General features: G+C 38.5%; 2 protein-coding genes across 2 annotated transcripts; both read right to left on the bottom strand.

Annotated features, from left to right (window-relative positions):
• Positions 1 to 2923: 2923 nt before the first annotated feature.
• LOC121373625 (atrial natriuretic peptide receptor 1-like) lies at positions 2924 to 16828 on the bottom strand. Its single transcript, XM_041500328.1, has 6 exons — positions 16454 to 16828; positions 15362 to 15497; positions 10027 to 10118; positions 9317 to 9455; positions 4865 to 4949; positions 2924 to 3252 (listed from the first exon to the last, which is right to left on the bottom strand). Exons 1-6 carry the CDS (start codon positions 16754 to 16756, stop codon positions 3177 to 3179), a joined length of 831 nt encoding a protein of 276 aa, XP_041356262.1. The 5' UTR covers positions 16757 to 16828; the 3' UTR covers positions 2924 to 3176.
• Positions 16829 to 16830: 2 nt separating this feature from the next.
• Positions 16831 to 26770, bottom strand: LOC121373097 (atrial natriuretic peptide receptor 1-like). The gene is made up of 4 exons (XM_041499545.1): positions 26095 to 26770; positions 20651 to 20974; positions 18684 to 18795; positions 16831 to 16861 (listed from the first exon to the last, which is right to left on the bottom strand). The coding sequence occupies exons 1-4, from the start codon at positions 26768 to 26770 to the stop codon at positions 16831 to 16833; spliced, it is 1143 nt and encodes a 380-aa protein (XP_041355479.1).
• Between the last annotated feature and the right edge of the window lie 395 nt (positions 26771 to 27165).

The following is a 27165-nucleotide window of genomic DNA, read 5'->3' as shown; positions in this document are numbered from 1 at the left end:
AGGACAGCGTGCTTGAACCTTATTTGGATCTAAGCACGAACATAACAACACATTAACTGAAAAGAAATGTACGACAAATCAAATGTAGCTACGATCATTGCTGTTAAACATATGATTCGTTTTCAGGACTTAATACGTTTAGGCGTACGGGCTGCCATTTTTGTAGTTGGGCAGACTGGTTTTTTTGCCCGAATTAAACAAAAGCGATCGAATCTGAATAACATTGATTCATATTAGTATTAGTGCCAAACCGCTATATAGTGGTGCAAATGAACCACTACCCATTGTTACATGGATTACAACTACAATTGCCGCTAGAATGAGGAAAATACATGTTAAAATGTATGTTTTCTTTAACGAAAACACACTAGAGCACATTAATTTATTAATCGTCGGCTATTGCATGTCAAACGTTTGGTAATTCAGACATATAGTCTTAGAAGGGAAACATTTATTTCCCATTCCAATCCAATCCAATAGGTTTTAACGTGCACATTCAGAGCAAGCTATTTTAGCGCACGTCTGTCCTGGGACAGGTGCCGACCTGGGCCGGCTTCTCCGTCCAGGACAGAATTAGTAGCAAGGGATCTTTTATACGCACCATGCCACAAACAGGATAGCACATACCACGGCCTTTGATATATAAGTCGGCTTACATGGCTTACATGTTAAAAATGCGTTAGCACATTTTGCCCGATTATCACCATCGTTTTTGCCCAAATTTTCTCCATCACTGTTTGGGGAGGGGGGTGGGGGGCACTTGCTGTTCATGTTAATACGCCACCCTATCACCTTATTCATTGTAATTCATTTTAGTGCCGGGGCGGAACGTAACCCAGTGGTAAAGCGTTCGATTGATGCGCGGTCGTCTAGGATCAATTTCCGTCGGTGGACAACTGGTGTGGAATGTACTATCATGTCTTTGGGATGGTGCATATAAAAGATCCTTTGCTGTTAATCAAAAAGAGTAGCCCATGAAGTGGCGACAGTGGGTTTCCTCTCTCAATATCGATTTGGTCCTTAACCATATGTCTGACGCCATATAATCGTATATAAAAAATAAAAATTAAAATGTGTTGAGTGCGTCGTTAAATAAAACATTTCCTTCAATCCTTCATTTTAGTGACTGTACCCAACTAAAGACCCTGGACGCGCCAGAACATTGGCTAATGACGGCGAAGTTAGTGTAATGCTAGGCTCAGACTATCAGCTGTCTTGACGGAGTTGGCCATTTGGACAGTTGCGTCGTCATTTCCTCGACTCCTAACTTACAATCTGTGCGCTCAGATTAACAACTAATCGGACGTAGGAGTTGCATACGAGGATAATTGCGTTGTAAGAGTTCTCAGACTAAACAATAGCAAGTTGTGAGAGCGGCGAGTTGGCCAATTCCGCCGTGACAGTTGGTAGTCTGAAATACCAGTTGTGGTGCACTGGCTGGAACGAGAAAAAGGAATCAATCCCCAAACCGACCGCGCATCAAACGAACGCTTTACCACTGGGTTATGTCTCGCCCCTATTCACTGTTCAAGACATAACCTAAAAATCCAAACAATGAAATAATCATCAATAAAACATTTGAAATATTTACCAGAAAAAAAAAAACAACAAAAAAAAAACACACCTTTCCTTTTGGGGGGTTTTCCGTCAGTATATAAAAACTGTCCAGTTTCTCCTACGAATTTCTTATTTCCTGTCAATCTGGCAGCTCCTTCTACCTCTTTGAACTTGATGCGTGGTCGGTTTAGGATCGATCCCCGTCGGTGGGCCCACTGGGCTATTTCTCTTTGCAGTCAGTGCATCACGACTGGTATATCAAAGACCGCGGCATGTGCTATCCTGTCTGTGGGACGGTGCATATAAAAGATCCTTTGTTGCTAATGGAAAAAGAGTAGCCCATGAAGTGGCGACAGCGGGTTTCCTCTCTCGATATCTGTGTGGTCCGTAACCATATGTCGGACGCCATATTACCGTAAATAAAACGTATTGAGTGTATCGTTTCATAAAACATTTCTTTGTTCTTCTTCGGTCTAGGCCAAATGGCCTTACACTCTTTATTTGTCAAATTCGATGACTGAGGGGTGTGTGTGTGTGTGGGAGGGGGGGGGGGGGATTTAGCTCATCCGGTTGAGTGTTCGCTCGAGGTGTTTGCGTCGCAGGGTCAAACCAACTCCATGGTTCAATTCAACTGATTGGATTTTATCTCGTTCTAGCCAGCGCACCACAACTGGTCAAAGGCCGTGGTATTAGGAAAAAAATGTAGCAGGTTTTCTCAGAGGACTACGTGTCGGAATTACCAAATGTTTGACATGCAATAGCCGATGATTAATTAATCAGTGCGCTCTAGTGTTGTGGTGTCGTTAAACAAAACAAACTTCAACACACATTAATTCGATGCCCCAGTAAGTCGGTGAAACGTCCTGTGGGTGGGAACCAGTACAGTGTGGCGATCCCAGTACCTACCAGCCTTAAGACGCTGCTTTTCTTGGAGAAATCGCTCCTGATATTAGTTATTTAACATCACCGGCCTCGGTGGTGTCGTGGTTAAACCATCGAACATAAGGCTGGTAGGTACAGGGTTCGTAGCCCGGTACTGGATCCAACCCAGAGTGAGTGTTAACGACTCATTGGTTAGGTGCAAGACCACTACACCTTCTTCTCTCTCACTAACCACTAACAACTAACTCACTGTCGTGGAAAGACATCCCAGATAGCTGAGATGTTTACCAGGAGAGCGTGCTTGAACCTTAATTGGATATAAGCACAAAAATACGTTGAAATGAAATAAATGACTCATTGCAAGCTAAAACTCGCATAACAAAAATAAATTAAATCAATACTACTGGATTAAATAAAATAAAACTAAACAAAATAATTCAAAATTAAAACAAAAGAAAACAACATACCAACACTTATCTTAAATGTAGCGCATTAAATTTTATTTGGGTGTTTTAAAGATAATAATTCACACTGGTAAGGGCGACGTTTCTTTTTGTCTGACTGGTGTAACATGAAATGGCGACGTCGACCAATTCTCGGTAATTATGTCCTATACCTTCGTGTACACACCAGGTGAGGACGTTCAGCACAACCGTAACCCCAGATGTATAGGACTAGCAAAACCGTAACCCCAGAAGTTTGAGTCTAGCACAACCGTAACCCCAGATGTGTGGGACCTACCGCAGCCGGAAGGTCATATGATCCCGACTACGTCCTGTGCACCATCTCTGTAGAACATCTCGAAATCTCGCTCTGCAGAAGAAAAGAAAACAAAAACATTTTCACTGATTTGTGAAGGGTTTTTTTTCTGATGTCGAGCGGGACATAGCTCACATGATGCGCGGTCAGTTTAGGATCGATCGATCGATCTCGTTCTAGACAGTGCACCACGACTGGCATATCAAAGACCGTGGAATGTGCGATCATGTCTGTGGGATGGTGCATATAAAAGATGGGAGCGGGGAGGAGGGGGGGGGGGGGCAGTACGTAGCCCAGTGGTAAAGCGCTCGCGTGATGCGCGGTCGGTCTAGGATCACGACGCCACCGAGGCTGGTTAACCAAGGGCCAAAAAGGGCACATGTAGCACTTCCTGAAAAAGGCAACTCAATAAACGTTTGTCATCCGTGAAATCTTTTTAAAAACAAATTGTTCCAAAAAAACAGGGCATTTAAATGTTCTTCGGCGGGGGGGGGGGGGGGGGGGGGGGGGCACATGTCCCTCTAGTCAACTCCTTTGGATCCGCCCTTGATGATCCTCGTCAAATATACATCCCGAAATTAGGCAGTCATTTTAAACATGTATCTGTTGTTTCACCTGTCGTCACATGTCATCTGATAAACACATACGACTGCTTGTCTATTATATGATGTGACATATTTGGAACAAAAACGTTTTTCTCTGTATAGAACGATGCGATTAGTAACGAAGGTATTGAACATGCGAATTAGATGTTTTACTGCATGCAAACATCGTGCGTACTAGAGAGGATGTTAAATATGTTAAATATAAAATATTTTACAGTACTAAAGACAACATGATTATTAGGTGATATTAAATATTTGTAATAAAATATTGTACCTGTATACAAACATTTGAAATACGAAATATTTTATCAGTATACAAACTGGTCATATCAGAGGGTCATACATATTTGAAATATGACATGTCTCACCTGTATACAGACAACGTGGTTAATACACAGGGTAATCAATATTTGAAATATGACATGTCGCTCCTGTATACAGACAACGTGGTTATTACAGAGGGTGATCAATATTTGAAATATGACATGTCTCACCTGTATACAGACAACGTGGTTAATACAGAAGGTAATACATATTTGAAATATGACACGTCTCACCTGTATACAAACAACTTGTTTAATACAGAGGGTAATCAATATTTGAAATATGACACGTCGCACCTGTATACAAACAACGTGGTTAATACAGAGGGTAATCAATATTTGAAATATGACATGTCTCACCTGTATACAGACAACGTGGTTAATACAGAGGGTAATCAATATTTGAAATATGACACGTCGCACCTGTATACAAACAACGTGGTTAATACAGAGGGTAATCAATATTTGAAATATGACATGGCACACCTGTATACAGACAACGTGGTTAATACAGAGGGTAATCAATATTTGAAATATGACACGTCGCACCTGTATACAAACAGCGTGGTTAATACAGAGGGTAATCAATATTTGAAATATGACATGTCTCACCTGTATACAGACAACGTGGTTAATACAGAGGGTAATCAATATTTGAAATATGACACGTCGCACCTGTATACAAACAACGTGGTTAATACAGAGGGTAATCAATATTTGAAATATGACATGTCTCACCTGTATACAGACAACAACGTTACTAGAACAACCAACATGGCGGATCCTAGCACTAGAAGGACAATGGCATAAGTAGGAAAATACTCTGAAATATAGTAATAATAATAATAATCATAATAATAATCAGAAGATGAAGAAAAAGAAGAAGAAGAAGCAGAAGAAGAAAAAGAAAAAGAAGAAATGATAATAATAACAAACAGAAGAAAGCAAAAGAAACGAAACAAAAACAATATTTGTTTAACGACATCCCACATTTTTATTGTACGCTATTTGCTATTTGGTGTGTAACATATGGCTATTCCGAGAACTGGCCTGGCGCTTATAAAGCTTTTAGAGTCTAGACTCGATACTCTTAAAAGCGCGCTCTTCACCTCTTCACCTCTTCTGGACATGTTCCAACTGTTCTGTTCTGGGCAGCGAAAGGAATGAGTTTGGAACAGGAAGTTAATTCACCAACATGGCTGCTTCTATTGAGGAAGTGGCTGCTGCAGCAATCATGATACTTGAATCGGAATAAGACGACAGTGATGATGCTAGTCCATCACTGACCATGTGGGGCTGACAGATCGAGGGTGCAAAGGAAAGTTTCTAGGAGGGTTCGGGGGTATGCTCCCATGTAAAATTTTGAAAACAAGATGCCCTGAAATGCAATTTCCTGCATTCTACAAGCAGTCACGGCCGTACCACTTTGTTGTTCATATTTGTTGTTTTTGCGAAAATGTCCTTCACAGGTGAATTTGAAAGGAGTCTGGTAACCTGAGTCGTACAGTATTTTTTTTCACTGCGCCGCCCCTGATAATTAATCTCTGCCTTACGATTTACTACCAATAATATTTTTGATTCCGAGCTCCCCAGCCCTTCCCCCTGCTCTGCCGTGCCTGAGTAGTAGTAGTAGTAGTAGTAGTAGTAATATTATTAGTAGTAGTAGCAGCAACAGCTACAGCAGCAGCAGTAGTAGTAGTTGTGGTAGTAGTAGTAGTAGTAGTAGTAGTAGTAGTAGTAGTAGTAAACTCGCATCCTGTTAAGTCGCGCTATTTGGATTTTCATAAGGAAACTACCACTTGTTTGAGTTCCCAGCACAGAAGTGCAGTCAGCAGCAAAGAACATTTTACTATATCCAAATTTTTGTAAGGTTTTATCTTCAAAATTAATTTCTCTGCATGAACAAAAATAGGGCAAAAAGACATGACCCAAAAACTACATTATAACACGTGTAGTTGTTTTATTATTTTTATTATTATTATTATTTATGGGGATCATGCAAACATTAATAATAATGGGGGAAAATGTCGTCTGCATGTGCATGTTTACATATGCGTACTAATGAGTGACGTCAGTAAAAGTGTAAGGTCACACGTCCATCGTTTTTCTATGGAATCAAATAAGGGCGTTAAAATTTAAAAACGTAAAATTTGATATTATTAGTACTGACGTCGAATAAATAATAAATGCATATTCAGATACAAAATTAGAGAAATAAAAATGATCCGAAGGTTCAATAGTTCGAAGGTTCAATAGTTCGAAGGTTCAGTAGTCCAAAGGTTCATTGATCCGAAACACTGTGCTCCGTGAACACAGGCTAATGTTATACTACGTCTAATATGTGAATGGTATAAATAGGGCGTTATATGTTAACGTATTTTACCCTTCATAATTTGGATAATGGAAATGACATCATGTCAAAAGACCACACATGCATACTAGTATATAGCTTTGGAACATGAAATATATTTTGGTTTTTCTTCAGTTGTCTCTCAAGTCTTGGTATAGTTTCTTTTGGTCCACGCAGAGGAAAAGTGGCGCACAGTCTTACAGTAATGGAAGACTATTGAACAGCTGTTACCTATTCTGTTTCAGGATATGTTTGAAGCTTGTGGTGAAGTCTTTTTCGGCTAAACACATTATTAACTGTTGAACAGTGTGGACTGTGCCGGACGTCTTGTGTGCTGTAGTCCTTGTTAAAGCTGCTATATCCGGTTATCCTGTTATAACATCGACTACGAAATCAAAATGAAGGCATAACTGCAATTTTACGTCTTGCCAATTGAGTAGTAGGTTGTTGACGATATCCGTTGATAGCGATGACGGATGAGTGTAATAAAGGTGCAGTTGTGCTTTTATTTTGCATTAGTATTGGATATTACAACATGGAAACCGGATATAGGAGCTTTAACTGTTGGATTTCAATAAAGTAATTTTAATTAAAAACTGACAGATTATTTATATAATTATATATTAATAGCATCATCAAGCGTTTAAATCGTGACCACTGTAGAATGTTCTTGTATAAACTACATGAATGATCGTTACATACCGTTTAGATTCCGAGTTGCTTCAAACCGTACCTAAGGAGCAAACATTGGCGTTGCCTGGGGAGGGGAAGAGGGACCATGCTCTCCCCAAGCACACATCTTTTCCCTCCAACTACATTGTTTATGTTTGTCTGTCACCCTATTAACATAGGGCCGGGTCATAGCTCAGTGATACAGTGCTCGTCTGATGCACGATCGATCCCCGTCGGTGGACTATTTTTCATTCCAGCCAATGTTCCACAACTGCTGTAACAAAGGCCGTGGTATGTAATAGCATGTCTTTTGGATGGTGCAATAGCCCATGAAGTGACAGCAGCGGGTTTCTGTCTCTATATCTGTGTGATCCTTAACCATATGTCCGACGCCATATAATCGTAAATATCTTTCCTTCCTTCACTATGACAGTCTCAAAAACAATGTGGTTGACCCTCCAATAAAAAGTCCTGGCTACGTCAATGGGAGCGAACGCGAGATGAATCTAAGTAAAGTATGATTTCAGTTATCAAAAAGGCTATAATAGTAAAACATATGCCTTAGTGTTTAAAAACGAAATGTAAGATAAATGGTATCTAACTGACACGAGAGCTGGAGAACGAGTTGTAGAACTCTCTCTCTCTCTCTCTCTCTCTCTCTCTCTCTCTCTCTCTCTCTCTCTCTCTCTCTCTCTCTCTCTCTCTCTCTCTCTCTCTCTCTGGGGAAAACGTAGAAAAACGAGTCTATAGAGGGCGATCGACCCTCGGACCCATCACACGTCAAACAAGTACCCTACCAGTGAAATACATCCCAAACCCATGTAAAATGATAACAAATACAGCATTTCAATAAAATACAGGACAGTACATACCACTAGTACTCTACCAATGAACTACATCCCAATTCCATGAAAATGGATAACAAATACAGCATTTAATTAAAATACAGGACAGTACATACCACTCAATGACGTTAATAAATGACGCCACTCAATGTCTGCATGTTGAAGAAGACTCACGCACTAAAAGAAGATAACGAATAGAGTATGGATGACACCACTCAAGGGCGGAATGTGGAGGAAGATCCTAGAAGTAGCCGAAGATAATAAATAGAGTATGACGTTAATGAATGACGCCACTCAGTGGCGAAATGTTGCGGAAGACCCTAGCATCAGACGAAGATAACAAATAAAAGGACATTCCTGAGTTTGCTGCAAGTTTTAAGATGTTATCGACTAACGGAGACTTTTAACGACTGTAATTACATATCAAACATATTTTGTCTGCATAAAATATTAGAGACTGTATATTAAACGTGTTTCTGATCGTTCTAATATTTGTACTAGGTTAAATTTCATGTTATTTCCTAAAAAAAAGATTTTTTTCGTACGTACGAAATTATTTAAAGACAAAATCCAGTTTGGGCTTCTCACAAATATTCAGACGACCAGAAACACAATGAATATACAGACACTGATCTTGTAAACAAGAACATATATTTAATATGTAAGTTTAATCGTAGAAATATTTTATTAGTCGAAAACATCCTACAATGAAGCAAACTCAGGAATGTCCCTTTAATGAATGACGCCACTCAATGACGAAATGTTGAGGAAGACCCTAGCACCAGAAGAAGCTAACAAATAGAGCATGGCGTCAATGAATGACGCCACTCGGTGTTGGAATGTTGAGGAAAACCCTAGCACCAGAAGAAGATAACAATGAATGACGCCACTCAGACCTTAACACATAAAACATAGAGCATGACATTAATGAATGGCGGAATGCTTAGTCACACCTCATCAAAAAAAGAAAAGAAAGGAAGATAACAAATATAGCATGATGTTAACTAATGGCACCACTCAATGATCAAAACAAGAAAACAAATATTGCATGACGTTAATGAATGACGCGACTCAATAACGGGATTTTTATCAAGACCCTAGCACTGGCAGAAGATAATACATACAGTATGACGTTAATAAATGACGCCACTCTACGGCGGGATGTTGAAGAAGACCCTAGCACAGGAAGAAGATAACAAATAAAGCATTGCATTAATGAATGTCATGATGCGACTCATTGACGGAGGGTTTATATTAAGCATTGTAAAATTGACTGAATTTATACTGTAATACATTTTCATTTTGAATAGCTTTTGTTATTACCTTTATCTCGACACCTAGATCCGTCAAAGCCACATTCTGGAGTGTCTGGAGGAGGGTTCACCCTGCCTCCCGCCCAATGAATAGACTTGCCCGGCACAGGCTCGTAGTATTGTTGTACGCCATAGTAATTGGCAACAACCTGCAGAAATAAAAAAAAACATTATCAGTGGAACTGGAAAATCCACTACAAAAAAAATGTGGGTGTATCTATATGCAACAATTACTTCTGATAGTTTGAAAAGACTGAGTCTCTAACCCTAACATGGGCAGATCCAAGGTATTATAAATATCCCTCCCTCCCTCCTCTCTCTCTCTCTCTCTCTCTCTCTCTCTCTCTCTCTCTCTCTCTCTCTCTCTCTCTCTCTCTCACACACACACACACACATATGCAACATACACATGCACACACACACACACACACACACACACACATATATATATACATGCACATACACACAGTCACACACATTCACACAAACACACGCACAAACACCGACACACACCGACACACACACACACACACACACACACACACACATGCACACATAGAGAGACACACACAAATACAATTACACATACACATACACACACACACACGCACAAACCAACAAACACACACACACACGCATACACACACGCACACACACACACAAACACACACATACACAAACACACACACACACAAACACACGCACACACCAATAACTTACCTCAAATTTACCTGTTTGTGGATCCATATCAAGGAGAGAAAAATCAGAATCTCTGTCTCCATTTTCATCGATATAGACCATCCCGGTGATTCCTGGCAACACACAATCACACACGTGACGACAGACAAACATATTATGTTGATTTAAAGACACATAACAACACACATACTAACACGTGACGACAGACAAACATATTATGTTGACTTAAAGACACACGACAACACACAGACAAACACGTGACGACAGACAAACATATGATGTTGATTTAAAGACACATGACAACACACAGACAAACACGTGACCACAGACAAACATATTATGTTGATTTAACGACACATGACAACACACAGACAAACAGGTGGCGACAGATAAACATATTATGTTGATTTAAAGACACATGACAACACACATACAAACAGGTGACGACAGACAAACATATGTTGATTTAAAGACACATGACAACACACATACAAACAGGTGACGACAGACAAACATATGTTGATTTGAAGACACATGACAAACACGTGACGACAGAGAAAGATGTGTTGGTGACAGACATATGACAACACACAGACAAACACGTGACGACAGAGAAAGATGTGTTGGTTGACAGACATATGACAACACACAGACAGACACGTGACGACCGACAAACAAGTGATTACAGAGAAAGATATGTTGGTTTAAAGACACATGACAACACAAAGACAAACACGTGACGACAGACAAACATATTATGTTGGTTTAAAGACACATGCCAACACAAAGACAAACACGTGACGACAGACAAACAAGTGACTACAAAGAAAGATATGTTGGTTTAAAGACACATGGCAACACACAGACAACACGTGACGACAGAGAAAGATATGTTGGTTTAAAGACATATGACGACACACAGACAAACACGTGACGACAGAGAAGGATGTGTTGGTTTAAAGACACATGGCAACACACAGGCAAACACGTGGTTACAGAGAAATATATGTTGGTTTAAAGACATATGACAACACAGAGACAAACACGTGACGATAGACAAACGTATTATGTTGATTTGAAGACACATGACAAACACGTGACGACAGAGAAAGATGTGTTGGTGACAGACATATGACAACACACAGACAGACACGTGACGACAGACAAACAAGTGATTACAGAGAAAGATATGTTGGTTTAAAGACACATGACAACACAAAGACAAACACGTGACGACAGACAAACATATTATGTTGGTTTAAAGACACATGCCAACACAAAGACAAACACGTGACGACAGACAAACAAGTGACTACAAAGAAAGATATGTTGGTTTAAAGACACATGGCAACACACAGACAACACGTGACGACAGAGAAAGATATGTTGGTTTAAAGACATATGACGACACACAGACAAACACGTGACGACAGAGAAGGATGTGTTGGTTTAAAGACACATGGCAACACACAGGCAAACACGTGGTTACAGAGAAATATATGTTGGTTTAAAGACATATGACAACACAAAGACAAACACGTGACGACAGACAAACATATTATGTTGATTCGAAGACACATGACAAACACGTGACGACAGAGAAAGATGTGTTAGTGACAGACATATGACAACACACAGACAAACACGTGACGACAGAGAAAGATGTGTTGGTTGACAGACATATGACAACACAGAGACAGACACGTGCCGACCGACAAACAAGTGATTACAGAGAAAGATATGTTGGTTTAAAGACACATGACAACACAAAGACAAACACGTGACGACAGACAAACATATTATATTGGTTTAAAGACACATGCCAACACAAAGACAAACACGTGACGACAGACAAACAAGTGACTACAAAGAAAGATATGTTGGTTTAAAGACACATGGCAACACACAGACAACACGTGACGACAGAGAAAGATATGTTGGTTTAAAGACATATGACGACACACAGACAAACACGTGACGACAGAGAAGGATGTGTTGGTTTAAAGACACATGGCAACACACAGGCAAACACGTGGTTACAGAGAAATATATGTTGGTTTAAAGACATATGACAACACAAAGACAAACACGTGACGACAAACAAACATATTATGTTGATTTGAAGACACATGACAAACACGTGACGACAGAGAAAGATGTGTTGGTGACATACATATGACAACACACAGACAAACACGTGACGACAGAGAAAGATGTGTTGGTTGACAGACATATGACAACACACAGACAGACACGTGACGACCGACAAACAAGTGATTACAGAGAAAGATATGTTGGTTTAAAGACACATGACAACACAAAGACAAACACGTGACGACAGACAAACATATTATGTTGGTTTAAAGATACATGCCAACACAAAGACAAACACGTGACGACATACAAACAAGTGACTACAAAGAAAGATATGTTGGTTTAAAGACACATGGCAACACACAGACAACACGTGACGACAGAGAAAGATATGTTGGTTTAAAGACATATGGCAACACACAGGCAAACACGTGGTTACAGAGAAATATATGTTGGTTTAAAGACATGACAACACAAAGACAAACACGTGACGACAGACAGACAAACAAGTGAATACAAAGAAAGATATGTTGGTTTAAAGACACATGACAACACACAGACAAACACGTGACGACAGACAAACAAGTGACTACAAAGAAAGATATGTTGGTTTAAAGACACATGACAAGACACAAACACGTGGCGACAGAGAAAGATGTGTTGGTTTAAAGACACATGACAACACACAGACAAACACGTGACGACAGTGAAAGATATGTTGGTTTAAAGACACATGACAACACACAGACAAACACGTGACGACAGACAGACAAACAAGTGACGACAGAGAAGGATGTGTTGGTTTAAAGACACATGGCAACACACAGGCAAACACGTGGTTACAGAGAAATATATGTTGGTTTAAAGACATGACAACACAAAGACAAACACGTGACGACAGACAGACAAACAAGTGAATACAAAGAAAGATATGTTGGTTTAAAGACACATGACAACACACAGACAAACACGTGACGACAGACAAACAAGTGACTACAAAGAAAGATATGTTGGTTTAAAGACACATGACAAGACACAACCACGTGACGACAAAGAAAGATGTGTTGGTTTAAAGACACATGACAACACACAGACAAACACGTGACGACAGTGAAAGATATGTTGGTTTAAAGACATATGGCGACACACAGACAAACACGTGACGACAGAGAAGGATGTGCTGGTTTAAAGACACATGACAACACACAGACAAACACGTGACGACAGTGAAAGATATGTTGGTTTAAAGACATATGGGCACATTTTGAACAACAGCTTTCTGTTGTCTAACGTCTGATTATGTACGAGCACCAGACAGTGGATAATAGAATAATAGAAGCATTGATGACTTTGACTAACATCCTTTTGACTCTGCCTTGTGCAGAGATAAGATTTTGAGAATTGAATATGATTTTGTTGTTCAGAGTTATTTACCATTTTGTCTAAAATGGATACGAGAGATATGTTTGGTTAAGACAACCTGAGCATATTTTAAACTACTTTAGTAGGACATAGACGAATATGTCAAGGACTACATCTGTATTCATTATCAAAGCCGTATCTCTGCACAATACACAGTGGAATGGGCATTTGGCAAAATAGTGGTTGTTTCCACGAATCTCTACCCAGTGCCTCGCCTATATACGTAACTCTAATAATTTTTTGCAAATATTATTAAAGGGACACACCCTAGTTACGGCTAGTTTTTCGCTATTAAACCCATTTTTTCACAAATAAAATTGCACTTTACTTACCGTTTATTATTTAGAATATACATTTCCATTCAACTGAAGTGTTTTTTGGTTATCCTGGTTTTTGTAATACCACAAAATGCATTTTTCGTATTTCATAAATCGCAGGCACGTCTGAGAAAAAACCGTTGAACAGACAAGGTCTAATCTATTTTTAGAGGGGATATTTCCATTTCAATGTCACAGACGTTGGTATATCACGTGACCGTTATCATTTTGGTTCGGTTTGTTTTCTCGTGCACGGTTCGCGCAATCAACATCCGATTTGTTGTTGTTCATTTGTGAGATTTTTCTTCACAGTTCGTGAACATTTTCAGTAACAATAAAGTTCAGACAAGTAAGTGTCTCAATACAAAACGTTACAAACCCTTAAAACCAATAATTTTGCTAAGTCTTACGATATCTGGAGAGGGGATACAACCAGGACAGAACAGTTGGAACATGTCCAGGAGAGGTGAAAGAAACGCACCCCAAGTCTGTGAAATTTGTCGTGACGTAGACATTGTTGTGCTTCGAGCGGCATCTACCGGTGACATCAGAATACTAACTTTCAAAATTATTTCAAGCAATTGGGACATGGGGATTCCCATGGTATTTATCGATATAAAACCTGCTGTTTCACTCCATTTGATAAAAACGTGATCTAAGTGTGTTACAGGTTTGTAGATTAACCAAATTATAATTTATTTTCGCTGGACGGAACTAGGGTGTGCGGCTTTAAGCATTGCCGAAAACTTAATACCCTTTTATTTCTTATACAATTGTTATGCAGTATTTACAAGTTGTAACTAGTACATGGCACCCCCAGAAATAGAAGTGCGATTTTCCAAAATAAAATAGTGTTGCTAATAAAATTTTTTAATTAAATCCATTAAATTGTATGTCAAAAAAGGAAGGAAATGTTTTATTTAACGACGCGCTCAACACATTTTATTTACGGTTTTATGGCGTCGGACATATGATTAAGGACCACACAGATATTGAGAGGAAACCCGCTGTCGCCACCTCATGCTTTTCGATTAGCAGCAAGGAATCTTTTATATGCACCATCCCAGAGACAGGATAGTACATGCCACGGTCTTTGTTACACCAGTTGTAAAGCACTGGCTGGAACGAGAATTAGCCCAATGGGTCCACCGACAGGAATCGACCCTAGACCGACCGCGCATCGAGTGAACGCTTTACCACTGGGCTACGTCCCGTCCCCTAAAGTGTATGTGACCACCCATTTCCCTACATGCAATTGTATGGGTGTACTGTCTAAACATGTTGATACGTGGTAAGTGTTTTCCTGCCTGTCGGAAAGTTCAAATAAAAGAGCCCTTGTTGCATTAGGAAAAATGTAGCGAGTTTCCTCTGTTAACGACCTTTACCAAATGTTGGACATCTAAGAGCCGATGATTAATTAATCAATGTGCTCTAGTGGTGTCGTTAAACAAAACAAACTTCGACATCAGTTTTCACAGCAAAGGTTAACATTATTGGCAATAAAATTTTTATTTGGTACACACCTTCAAATGTCCTGTTCCACATCCGCTGTGTAATAGCTGAACCATCAGACACATTCCCGTTAGCCGCCAAAGTTTCGTTCAGAGCTAGGCCGTACAGAATAACAGCGTCATAAAACGCTCCCACGAAACTGTTTACCTGTAACGAAGGAACTTAATAACATTCGTTTAAAAACATTTATGTACATTTTAAACTATGGCTATTAGGTATCTAAATATACGCTTATTTGGTTACTTGGTCTAGAAAATAAGAAATCCGCCCATCCCCCTCAAAAAAAAAAAAAAAAAAAAAAAAAACCTACAAAAAACCCCAACAAAAAGCAATAACAACACAACAGCAACAAACAAAGAAAGAAACAAATAAACAAACACAACCATGTTTACGTCACCTAGGTGACTAGTGGAAAGACAGCAAATAATGTTGTGTGCTTTATTATTATACCTGTGTGGTATACAGTTTTCAACATATGTTATAGCATAGCATTATAGCTGTCACGTATGCACTTCGCCATGGACAGCACATACCATTGTATTATACCTGTAGGCTATGTACTTTGCACTACACAGCGCATAACATCATTGTATTACACCTGGATGACGTAGCTTTGACGTCAATCTGACCTAACATTGGGTTATACATTTAGCTCACTGTGACATCACGATGTGACGTTTTTGTGTTCACCTTTCACATCACTGTACGCTTTCCGTTTTACGTTTATTATCCCCAGAAAAGAAATACTGCAATGTCAGTGCTGGGGCCCTGGTATCACTACCTTACATTAATGTTATAGGATACATATTATATAATAATACAAATAATATGTTATCATAGTAATAAACATTAAAAAATAATAATAATAAAAAACAAAATAATAATAATAATAATAAAAATAAAAACGAATCAGCTATCCATGACAGTCGAATTTTAAATTTGAACGACAAAATCGTTACCACGTTACAAAATAGAGTAACAGGAGTGTTTTGCAACGTCGTAACTGCTACCACAATGGATTTCCATGTTCTTTATCTATAGGTAAATATACTGAAAGGATAAAATTCATTGCTATTCCCGACAGCAGAAAGAAAACTAATGACCTGTCCATCGCCGTAGGAAACGTTCGGGTATAATTCACTGGCTGTTCGTTTCACCTCCTCCGAGAACTGTGTGAACTCGGGACTCGTGGGTTTCCGGATAGTGATGGTCATCAAGGCTTCATAAGCCTTTCTCGCCTTCTCGTTACGAGCATCCGTGTCATTGGCTCGGTGCCAGGGACGATCAAGGGCGTTCGTACTGAAATAAATATGCATAACGATCATCCTAGTCATTGTCTCAGTGCTAGGGACGATCAAGGGTGTTATCACTGAAATAAATATACATATAACGATCATCCTAGTCATTGGCTCGGCGCCAGGGACGATCAGGGGCGTCCTTACTGAAATAAATATACATAACGATCATCCGAGTCATTGGCTCAGTGCCAGAGACGAACAAGGGCGTTCTCACTGAAATAAATAGAGAATAACTAGTTTACGACGACGGATATCGGCTTTATCCTGTGAAGGTAAGAATGAGAAATTACTGCAGACCATAAAAAAATAAGGGGGTTAGCTATTATTTCAGTTATTTTAGCCACATTGTACGATGATGACCTAGAGGTCAAATGAGCGATTATGTAATGTAGTGACGTAAAACGTCATATCCTGCTAGTAGCTTTATCCGTCATCGTATTCTGTCAATAGAAACAGTGGTTGCAGGATAAATATACATAAAGACAAAAACCAACAGCAAAAATAAATACTAAATAATAATAATAACAACAACAACAACAACAACAACAATAATAATAATAATAATAATTATTATTATTATTATTATTATTATTATTATTACTATTATTATTATCATCATCATCATCATCATCATCATCATCATCATCATTATCATTATTATTATTATTTTGAACTATTCTCAATTGTAAAGAAGCACAACATAATTTGCTGAAGAGTTCAGTATTCAACAAACACAATTCTAGAGGTATTCCCAATCATCAATACACATATTATTACTTCCTGAACAGGCCAATATTGAAATATTCTCTATTATCGATAAACGTAACATTACCTGCTGAAGAGGTCAATATTGAAATATTCTCTATTATCAATAAACATAATACTACCTGATGAAGAGGTCAATGTTGAAATATTCTCTATTATTGATAAACATAATACTACCTGCTGAAGAGGTCAATATTGAACTATTCTCCATTATCAATAAAAGTATTACATATTATCAATAAATTCAATATTACCCGCTGAAGAGATCAATATTGAAGTATTGCCTATTATCAATAAACACAATATTACCCTCTGAAGAGATCAATATTGAAATATTGCCTATTATCAATAAAAACAATATTACCTACTGAACAGGTCAATATCTAAGAAGACGTATTCGCCATTATCAATAAACACAATATTACCTGCTGAAGAGGTCAATATTGGAGTATGTTCTACTATTATTAACACAATATTACCTGCTGAAGAGGTCAATATTGGAGTAAGTTCTACTATTATTAACACAATATTACCTACTGAACAGGTCAATATCTAAGAAGACGTATTCGCCATTATCAATAAACACAATATTACCTGCTGAACAGGTCAATATTGGAGTATGTTCTACTATTATTAACACAATATTACCCGCTGAAGAGGTCAATATTGGAGTATGTTCTACTATTATTAACACAATATTACCTACTGAACAGGTCAATATCTAAGAAGACGTATTCGCCATTATCAATAAACACAATATTACCTGCTGAAGAGGTCAATATTGGAGTATGTTCTACTATTATTAACACAATATTACCTGCTGAAGAGGTCAATATTGGAGTATGTTCTACTATTATTAACACAATATTACCTACTGAACAGGTCAATATCTAAGAAGACGTATTCGCCATTATCAATAAACACAATATTACCTGCTGAACAGGTCAATATTGGAGTATGTTCTACTATTATTAACACAATATTACCTGCTGAAGAAATCAATATCTAAGAAGACGTATTCGCCATTATCAATAAACACAATATTACCTGCTGAACAGGTCAATATTGGAGTATGTTCTACTATTATTAACACAATATTACCTACTGAACAGGTCAATATCTAAGAAGACGTATTCGCCATTATCAATAAACACAATATTACCTGCTGAACAGGTCAATATTGGAGTATGTTCTATTATTATTAACACAATATTACCTGCTGAACAGGTCAATATTGGAGTATGTTCAACTATCATTAACACAATATTACCTGCTGAAGAGGTCAATATTTAAGAAGACGTATTCGCCATTATCGAAGTTTAGCTCGTGCGCTTTTATCATGATTTCCCGGACGGTATCGGGAGAGGCACACAGAACCATAACTAAAAGGAAATAATTATAATAGTATACTCCTGTCTTGTGTTACTTGATTAGCACCGAGTATAATTAGTATTTAGTATTGTTCTTCAGTATTGGATGTGAGATTTTGTATAGCGATGGTGGTCAATGCTTAAAGGAGGAATTTACTCTATTCATGGAATGTGTTCGATTTGCAATTCATTTCATTTCAACTTATTTTCGTGCTTATATCCAATTAAGGCTCAAGTACGCTGTCCTGGGCACACACCTCAGCTATATGAACTGTCTGCCCAGGACAGTAGGTTAGTTGTTAGTGAGAGAGAAGAGGGTGTAGTGGTCTTACACCTACCCATTTAGTCGACAAACCTCGCTCTGGGTGGGAGCCGGTACCAGGCTGCGAACCCTGTACTTACCAGTGTTATGTCCGATGGCTTAACCACGACACCACCGAGGCCGGTCAGTGCTCAAAATTAATACGCAGTGTTCAAAAGTAAATGTCGCGGGTTTCCTCTCTAAGACAATATGTCTGAATTACTAAATGTTTGATATCCAACATCTGTCGTTATACAAAAACAAACTTTCTTTATTGTGGGTGAAAACTGCCGTGATATTCTCAAACAAATTATATGGATAGTTGCTACACTGTTCTGACAATCTTAATATACTGTTGAATCCAGTTCTCTTCTGAGCTTAAAAAAGGTAAAAACAAAACAAAAAAACCCACCCAAAACTATAAATCCCCTCCCAACTATAAAAACCCAACCCAAAACAAAACAAATGCATACACACACAACAATAACAACACCAATAAAATAAACTCGTAAAAAAAATCCTCAAATTCGGGCAAAAACAAAAGAGAAATTCGAGGAAAAATCAGCTGGCCTGAACACTTTTCACCATGTATTTTCATTGTTTTACCCACAATATTAGTTGTAATCCATGTACAAATGCATAGTTATTCGTTTACAACCCTATATAGCTGTTTGGCAGTAATGCTAATATGAATAAACGTTGTAATCCAGATTCGGGCACTTTTGTTTAATTCGGACAAAAATCCTCCTCCCCCACCCCCATCCACCTTACAAAAATGGGAGCTCGTACGCCTATGACTTCAAAGTAGTAAATTCTGGAGATAACAGGAAACAGTTTTTACAGTACGGGCAGTACTGTCTGTTGGCATTTCGTTTAAAAACATTTCACCGTAATCTTGAATGTTATTCAAATGAAAAGATGTTGTTTCATTTGAAGCGTTTCTGCCAAAATACACAGTTCCCGTTACTAGTTCGCAAAATCTCTTGACATACAGGTCATATCCCGCTTTATCGTAAATAAGTTTCAAGCGTTTCCATTTAAAGTGAGTTATAATTGAAAGCAGTAGGTTTCGCAGACAGTGGAAATTCACTGGTCCCACCCTGGTGAGAAAGAAAGACATTTTTTATTTAACGACGCACTCAACACATTTTATTTACGGTTATATGGCGTCAGCCATATGGTTAAGGACACACTTCATGGCCTACTCTTTCCGATTAGCAGCAAGGGATCTTTTATTTGCGCTTCCCACAGGCAGGATAGCACAAACCATGGCCTTTGTTGAACCAGTTATGAATCACTGGTCGGTGCAAGTGGTTTACACCTACCCACTGAGCCTTGCAGAGCACTCACTCAGGGTTTGGAGTCAGTATCTGGATTAAAAATCCCATGCCTCGACTGGGATCCGAACCCAGTACCTACCAGCCTGTAGACCGATGGCCTAACCACGACGCCACCGAGGCCGGTTTGGTCGCACCCTGGTGAGATGCGAATAGAGAGTTTTCTTGTAAATTGTGAAATCCAGGGCCATCGTATCACTGGAAATAACAGGCAGATTCCACAACCAACACTGAATGGCGATCCAAGCGGCAGCGATGTCACAGACGGGTCCAAGAAAGACGTCCACTTGATGACGCATGTGCAGCTTGATTGCTTCGTTCATCGAGTACGTGTGGTGGCATTGAGAGTCTCCGTAATGGAACACAATTGTTGCAGACTCTGAAAGGATTTGATCTCTTTCCAGTGTTTGTTTTGCCACCTCTATGGCAGGTCTGATCTTTCGAACGTTGAAGGGACTAGCATCATCGAAGGGTACAATGACAGACATGTGTATATGCAAGGTAGAAACAATTGGCAGAAGAACACAACTGAAGAGAAGAAGAGCTGCTGGCACTGCAATCATGTCACTGTCGGTTCTCAGCGATCTGACTCAAGACCTACAGGGCCGAGTCAAACTTGAGGATTGTTATTTCAGAACTAATGTTTTTCACACAAACAAACTGTAACAGATATATGTCAACTGGAACTAGTCAAACTAGAGGATTGTTACTTCAGAATTAACGCTTTTCACACAAGAAGGGCTGTCTGCGAAATCATGATGGAATTGGGTCTCAGGATCGGGCCATCATTTGTAGACTAAGAACAAGATACAATAGACTGAACAGCCACCTACACAGCCTCAAGCTCTCAAATACAGAAGTGTGCCTATTTAGACAGGGAGAAGAGACAACAGCCCCCTTGCAGCCAGCATCAACAAAAAAGAGACCAAGACTTGCCTGCTTACGTATCATTGGCAGAAGAATTACATGGCGACAAAGAACACCTTAAGTTCAACCTGATGTTTAGAAGAATTGTTTAAGTTGAAATAGCAACCTATTTAGGACTCGACAGTCATGATTAGAGTGAACAAAAAAGAAGAAGAAGAAGAAGGAACTAAGGAACCTTGAGAATTGTTACTTTGGCAGCATGACAAAGAATTTAGCCATGTCATCCAAACAAAACTTGGTCTGTATTTTAGAAATAATGTTTTTCATACAATAGACTGTATTAGGTATATCAGTTTCATTCAAGTCAGTCTGATTAGAGCATAAAATGTATTGAGTGCGTTGTAAAATAAATCATTTCCTTACTTCCTTCCTTCCTGATTAGAGCATGATAAATTGTATCTTGATTTCAATATGATTTATCCATATTTTATCATCTTTGATGTCATATGCCAAGTTAACATTCTTAATTTTAAATGTCTGTATATTCCAACAGGCAATCAGTATTCATAACAGTGATCAGTTGGTGTCGCCAAACAACATAACGAACGCATAAAGAGTTGCATAATAAGCATGTCACAGACAAGTCACATGAAAGTCAGCTCAAGTTCCCTCTAGCCCTATCGAGTTTACCAAGATTAGAGGAAACACTAGCTGTGTGATATCTAGTGCACGTCTCACACTGTGTAACATGGACATTAATATCGTTTTATCAACCCTCTGTTTAGTACAACTCAAGGCCACGCCAGCCATGGCGGAGCGGGTGGGGGAGGGGGAGGGGGAAAGAGAGGGTCCCCAATAAGTCTGAATCAAAAATATAACTTGTAGTAATCTTAAGGCAGAGATGAATGTTACTTGTAGAATGCAGAAAATTGCATTTCAGGACATGTAGTTTAATTTTACGGGGGTGCACACCCCACGAACCCCCACGAACCCCCTCGATGTTAGTCAACCCCACAATGTCTAGAATTTAAACACTTGTAAATGCGATATTGTGAAGAAAACCCAAACAAAACAAATATAAATGATGATGTTGATTTAACCACTTTTCAAACCAAATCGTGCACCAAAAAATATTAGTAACAATAAATGTAATGGTGAACAAGATGATGATGATGATGATGATGATGATGATGAAGATGATGATGATGATGATGATGATAATAATAATATAATAATAATAATTGTAATGGTGAACAAGATGATGATGATGATGATAATAATAATATAATAATAATAATAATAATAATAATAAATAACGTTAAAGTTTGTTTTGTTTAACAACACCACTAGAGCACATTGATTAATTAATCATCAGCTATTGGATGTCAAACACTTGTTAATTCTGACTCGTAGTCATCAGAGGAAACTCGCTAAATTGTTTACATTAGCAGAAAGGGGTCTTTTATATGCACCTTTCCACATACAGGATAGCACATACCACGCCATTTGACCAGTCAGTTGAATGGATCCACCAAGGTGTTTCGATCCTGCGATGCAAGCACCTTAAGTACCAAACTGATTGACCTAAATCGTACTGCTATAATCTTAGAGAGTAAGCCCGCTACATTTTTCTATTAGTTGCAAGGAATCGTTCGTATGCACCATCCCCATGGGCGGATCCAAGGGGGGGGGGGGGGGACCAGGGGGACGCGTCCCCCCCAAAAATTGTTCAAGTGCCCTCAAAATGTCCAAGTGCCCTTTTTGTTTGTAGAATTTTTTTTTTTTTAAGTAAACAATAATTATATTGTAGATAAATGAAATCAAGATTTTCGTGTACATGCGCAAGCTTGCAGATATGTGTCTGTGTTATTGAGTCTCAATGGGGCCCCATTGAGGTTCTAACGCGAGTGACGCCAATTTACTTCATTATTGCTAGTATATTATGACGTAGAACTGTAGGAATTCATATTAATTGTAAATATCAAAACTTGTAGTAAGGTGCCCTTTTGACGAGTCAATGTGCCCTTCTTTTTTGGTCCCCCCCTAAAAATATTTCCTGGATCCGCCCATGATCCCATAGACAGGAAAGCATATACCACGGCCTTTTGGGACAGGACGTAGCTCAAGGAACGACGTCAAGAGTAAACAAAAGCCGACATCAGAGGTACAAACTAGTCAAACTCTGGTCGTAATTGTTTCTCTATCATTACGTTCAGAAGTGACTTTACCTTTATCACATGTGGGACAACAATTCATAAGATTTGTCGATAGCAGTCTACCACAGCGAATTCGAATTGCAATTATTCTGGTAAAGTGGCTAAATAAATCGGAAAGTTGAATATGAAGAATCTTAAGTTTTCATATGGTGCCAAAATGAAACTGAACAACAAAACCGTATCCTTGACCGACAAAATATCGCTTTACCACTGGGGTACGCCCCGCTCCCCACAAGTCTAATGAAGACTGACAAAACAAAGTTTAGTGTTAAAGCGACAGATCCTAGCTTTTAAACACTACAGCATATTTTTCGCTATTAGAGCTGTTTATTATCACTGAAATCAAACATTACTTACATTGTATTCTTTAGATTATCAATTTCCGTAGAATCGAAATGTTTCTGGTCATCTTGGTGTTTTAACAACATTTTTCATATTTTTGAAAACGAACGTGCGTCTGAGAAGTAGCGGTTTATTGATTCGAGTTTTAGTCTATTTTTAATGATATTTCCCGCGTTAACGTCACATACTCTTCTTTCACTCTACTGTAACTTTATCAAAATGAGTCACAGGTTTGTAAATTAACTAAACTTAGCGTCAATTTTGTTATGGGTTAAAACTAGGGTCTGCACCTTTAATCTATCCATTTCATGCAGTATTGTGGTTGGCAGTAATTACTTTCGTAGGCCTCAGTGGATCCATTCAACTGATTGGGTATTTTCTCGTTCCAACCAGTGCAACACAACTGAACAAAGGCGGTGGTATGTGCTTTCCTGTTTATTGGGAAGTGCATATAAAAGATCCCTTGCTGCATTAAGAAATATGTAGCAGATTTTTTCGGATGACTGTGTCAGAATTACGAAATGTTTGACATCCATTAGTCGATGATTAATTAATCAATGTGCTCTAGTGGTGTCGTTAAAGAAACCTTTTTTTTTTTTTTTGGTAGACAGCCACAGATACTGTGGACTATTCCTTCGCTGTACTGACAATCATAAATCTGAATGACAAAATGGTGTACAATATTCAAAATCGTATCTCTGCCCATGGCAGAGTCGAAATGATGTACAAGGTCAAAATAAGGAATTGCATCGTACATCATTTTAGTCACTCATTGTGAAATTACCTCAGAGAGTCTGCCATAAAAATGTTGAAGACTATTGGAAAGCCGAAGTCATACGTTTTATCATATACATTTCTAGGAAGGCCAACGTTGTTCTCAATATCTATGTGTTGATCAAGGTATGGAACCATTTTTTTTATAATTTCTATAATTTGCTTATAACTGTGGTGCGTAAATCAATTAATGGTAATATATAGAGGATATTCCCCAAGTGTCTTGTTATATCATAATTCATCAGTACTTTTATCAATGAATGTTGATAAATTATGATATCACAAGACACAATAGGTGTATTCTTTTTATCATCCATTATCATTCTTTTCATTTTAATTAGAATGCAGTGATTACAGTTTGACCAATCAAGATTATATGAAGCGATATCTCCTAGAAAAATATCGCAGGATATATCGCAAATTATAATGCCAGTGATATCTCCTACAAACCCTTTAATGGATGATAAATGATCTTATTATTGTTGATTTGATATAGATCATCAATATGTCAAACAGTTAAATTAAACTTTGTTTTTGATTTAGCCGGATTAGTTAGAAAGTCTTTTCTGTCCTGAGCCTGTTCCCTGATCTTATCAGAGACTGAACTCGTGATGGGCTTGTGTGAAACCCCTGAGCACATTTAACTAGTTACCTACCTAGAACATTTATTCGTATGCGCAAAGAAAGAAACAAGCGAGTAATGGAGAACATTTGGTGCCCATTGGGATATCTACTTCCTATCTATATGTTCTATCCTCAAATCTGACAAACATGTTGCCAATGAGGAAGTCCAACATTTTTCAGTATACATTTGCCTCGATTTACTTTCAGTTAACGAAGCAATCTTAGCACTAAGCTCTCCTTAAGTGCATAACTGCTGTATGCACTTAAGTTTATCATAGGCTAAGAACGCTTGGAGGAACCGGGCCCAGATCTATTACAGATAGTTATATATTTGTATTTGTCATCACTTGTTTTAGAAACAAGTGCCTCCTTGGTTAAGATAAGGATTTTTCCTTAAGGTTATTTCAGCGAATCGCTGTGTACAGTGTTGAAAAATCGAATATTTTAACACTGGATTGCGACTAGATAATTCCAAGTACATCTTTCGAGTTCTTAAGAATTCACATGTGATTAATACCAATTTCCTCGAAGACTTTTTGGCAATATAATAAAAGTCCATACTTGATAGTGGTAAGGATAATGGTTAGATTTTGAAACAGGGATTTGGTGGTGCATTTTCTGGACCCCGCAATATATCTCTCCTTGTATGGATTCTTATGAAATGTAGGATTCCAGTGCTCAAGAGGAATGGATATGTGCTCACGTTATATATTACAGATTCGTGGTTCTTCTCCAGTCAACATACTGGCTGTACATATAGCACTAGTTGAATACAGGCCATTCTGGACGTAATATAAGAACTGTTGTGGTAAGACCTGTACTGGACTAAGGCACAAAACAGACCACTTACCTGAGTATGTGGAAATTTCCTTGGAAAACATTTCAGCATAATCTTGATTGTCGTTCAACCTGAAATAGTCCATTTGAATTGATGTTCCTTTGGCTTGAAGGCTCATCATCACAAGGTATGGTGTTATGTAACATACTACATACTGGATGTTTCTGGCCCTCTCATATAAAAGTTTCAAGCGTTTCCATTTAAAACGACTTAGAATTAAATACAGTAGGTTCGACAGGGAATGGAAATTCGCTGGTCCTATTCTTGTCAAAGTGAAGAAAATAGATTTCCTCATGACAGTGAAATCACCAGCCATGGCACCACCGGAGATAATAGGCAGATTCCAAAATGTGCACTGCCTTGCAACAGGGTAGACAGCAAAGTCGCACACCGGTCCTAAAAAGACATCCATTTCAATGCCAATATGCAACTTGATGGCCTTGTTAAGTCCATGTGCAATGTCACAACGAGAGTCTTCGTAATGGAACACAATTGTCGTGGACTCTGAAAGGACCTGGTCTCTTTCCAGTCTTCTTCTGGCCATCTCTATGGCAGGTCTAATCTTCTGAATGCTGAATGGTCTTGCATTATCAAAAGGCAAAATAACAGCCATGTTTATCTCCAGGCTGGAAACCATTGATAGAAGTAGACAACCGAAGACAAGAAGAGCTGCTGACGCTGGAACCATGTTCCTGTCGGTTCTGGTACAACACCTACAGGAACTTATCAAAGATGAGAATTGTTACTTCAGAACTAATGCTTTTCACACACGAAGCTGTAACAGATATGTGTCAACAGGAACTGGTCAAATTTGAGGATTATTACTTCAGAACTAATGCTTTTTACACAAGACACTGTAACAGAAATATCAACAGGCACTGATCAAAGTTGACAATTGTTAGTTCAGAACCGACACTTTTCATACAAGAAGCTGTAACAGATATGTCAACAGGAACAGGAACTGATCAATGTTGAGAATTGTTACTTCAGAACTAACACTTTTCACACAAGAAACTGTAACAGATATATGTCAACAGGAACGAATGAATCAAACAGGAGAATTGCTAGTTCAGCAGCACGTGA

The sequence above is a fragment of the Gigantopelta aegis genome, chromosome 5 (assembly GCF_016097555.1).
Source record: "Gigantopelta aegis isolate Gae_Host chromosome 5, Gae_host_genome, whole genome shotgun sequence".
Classification (NCBI taxonomy): Eukaryota; Metazoa; Mollusca; class Gastropoda; order Neomphalida; family Peltospiridae; genus Gigantopelta; species Gigantopelta aegis.
Note: the sequence above shows the minus strand (reverse complement) of the source record. Positions and strands in the feature narration are given on the sequence as shown.

Coding starts and splice junctions, on each gene's coding strand:
- LOC121373625 (XM_041500328.1), bottom strand. CDS start 16,756: ATGACTAGGATGATCGTTATATGTATATTTATTTCAGTGATAACACCC. Junction 15,498..16,453: donor TTTCCTACGGCGATGGACAG/GTCATTAGTTTT, acceptor CCTTCGTTACAG/GTAAACAGTTTCGTGGGAGC. Junction 3,253..4,864: donor ACGTTGTTGTCTGTATACAG/GTGAGACATGTC, acceptor TTTCTTCTGCAG/AGCGAGATTTCGAGATGTTC.
- LOC121373097 (XM_041499545.1), bottom strand. CDS start 26,770: ATGGTTCCAGCGTCAGCAGCTCTTCTTGTCTTCGGTTGTCTACTTCTA. Junction 18,796..20,650: donor CGCTTGGATCGCCATTCAGT/GTTGGTTGTGGA, acceptor ATTTCCTTTTAG/TTATGGTTCTGTGTGCCTCT. Junction 16,862..18,683: donor AATATTGACCTCTTCAGCAG/GTAATATTGTGT, acceptor TATTTATTTCAG/TGAGAACGCCCTTGTTCGTC.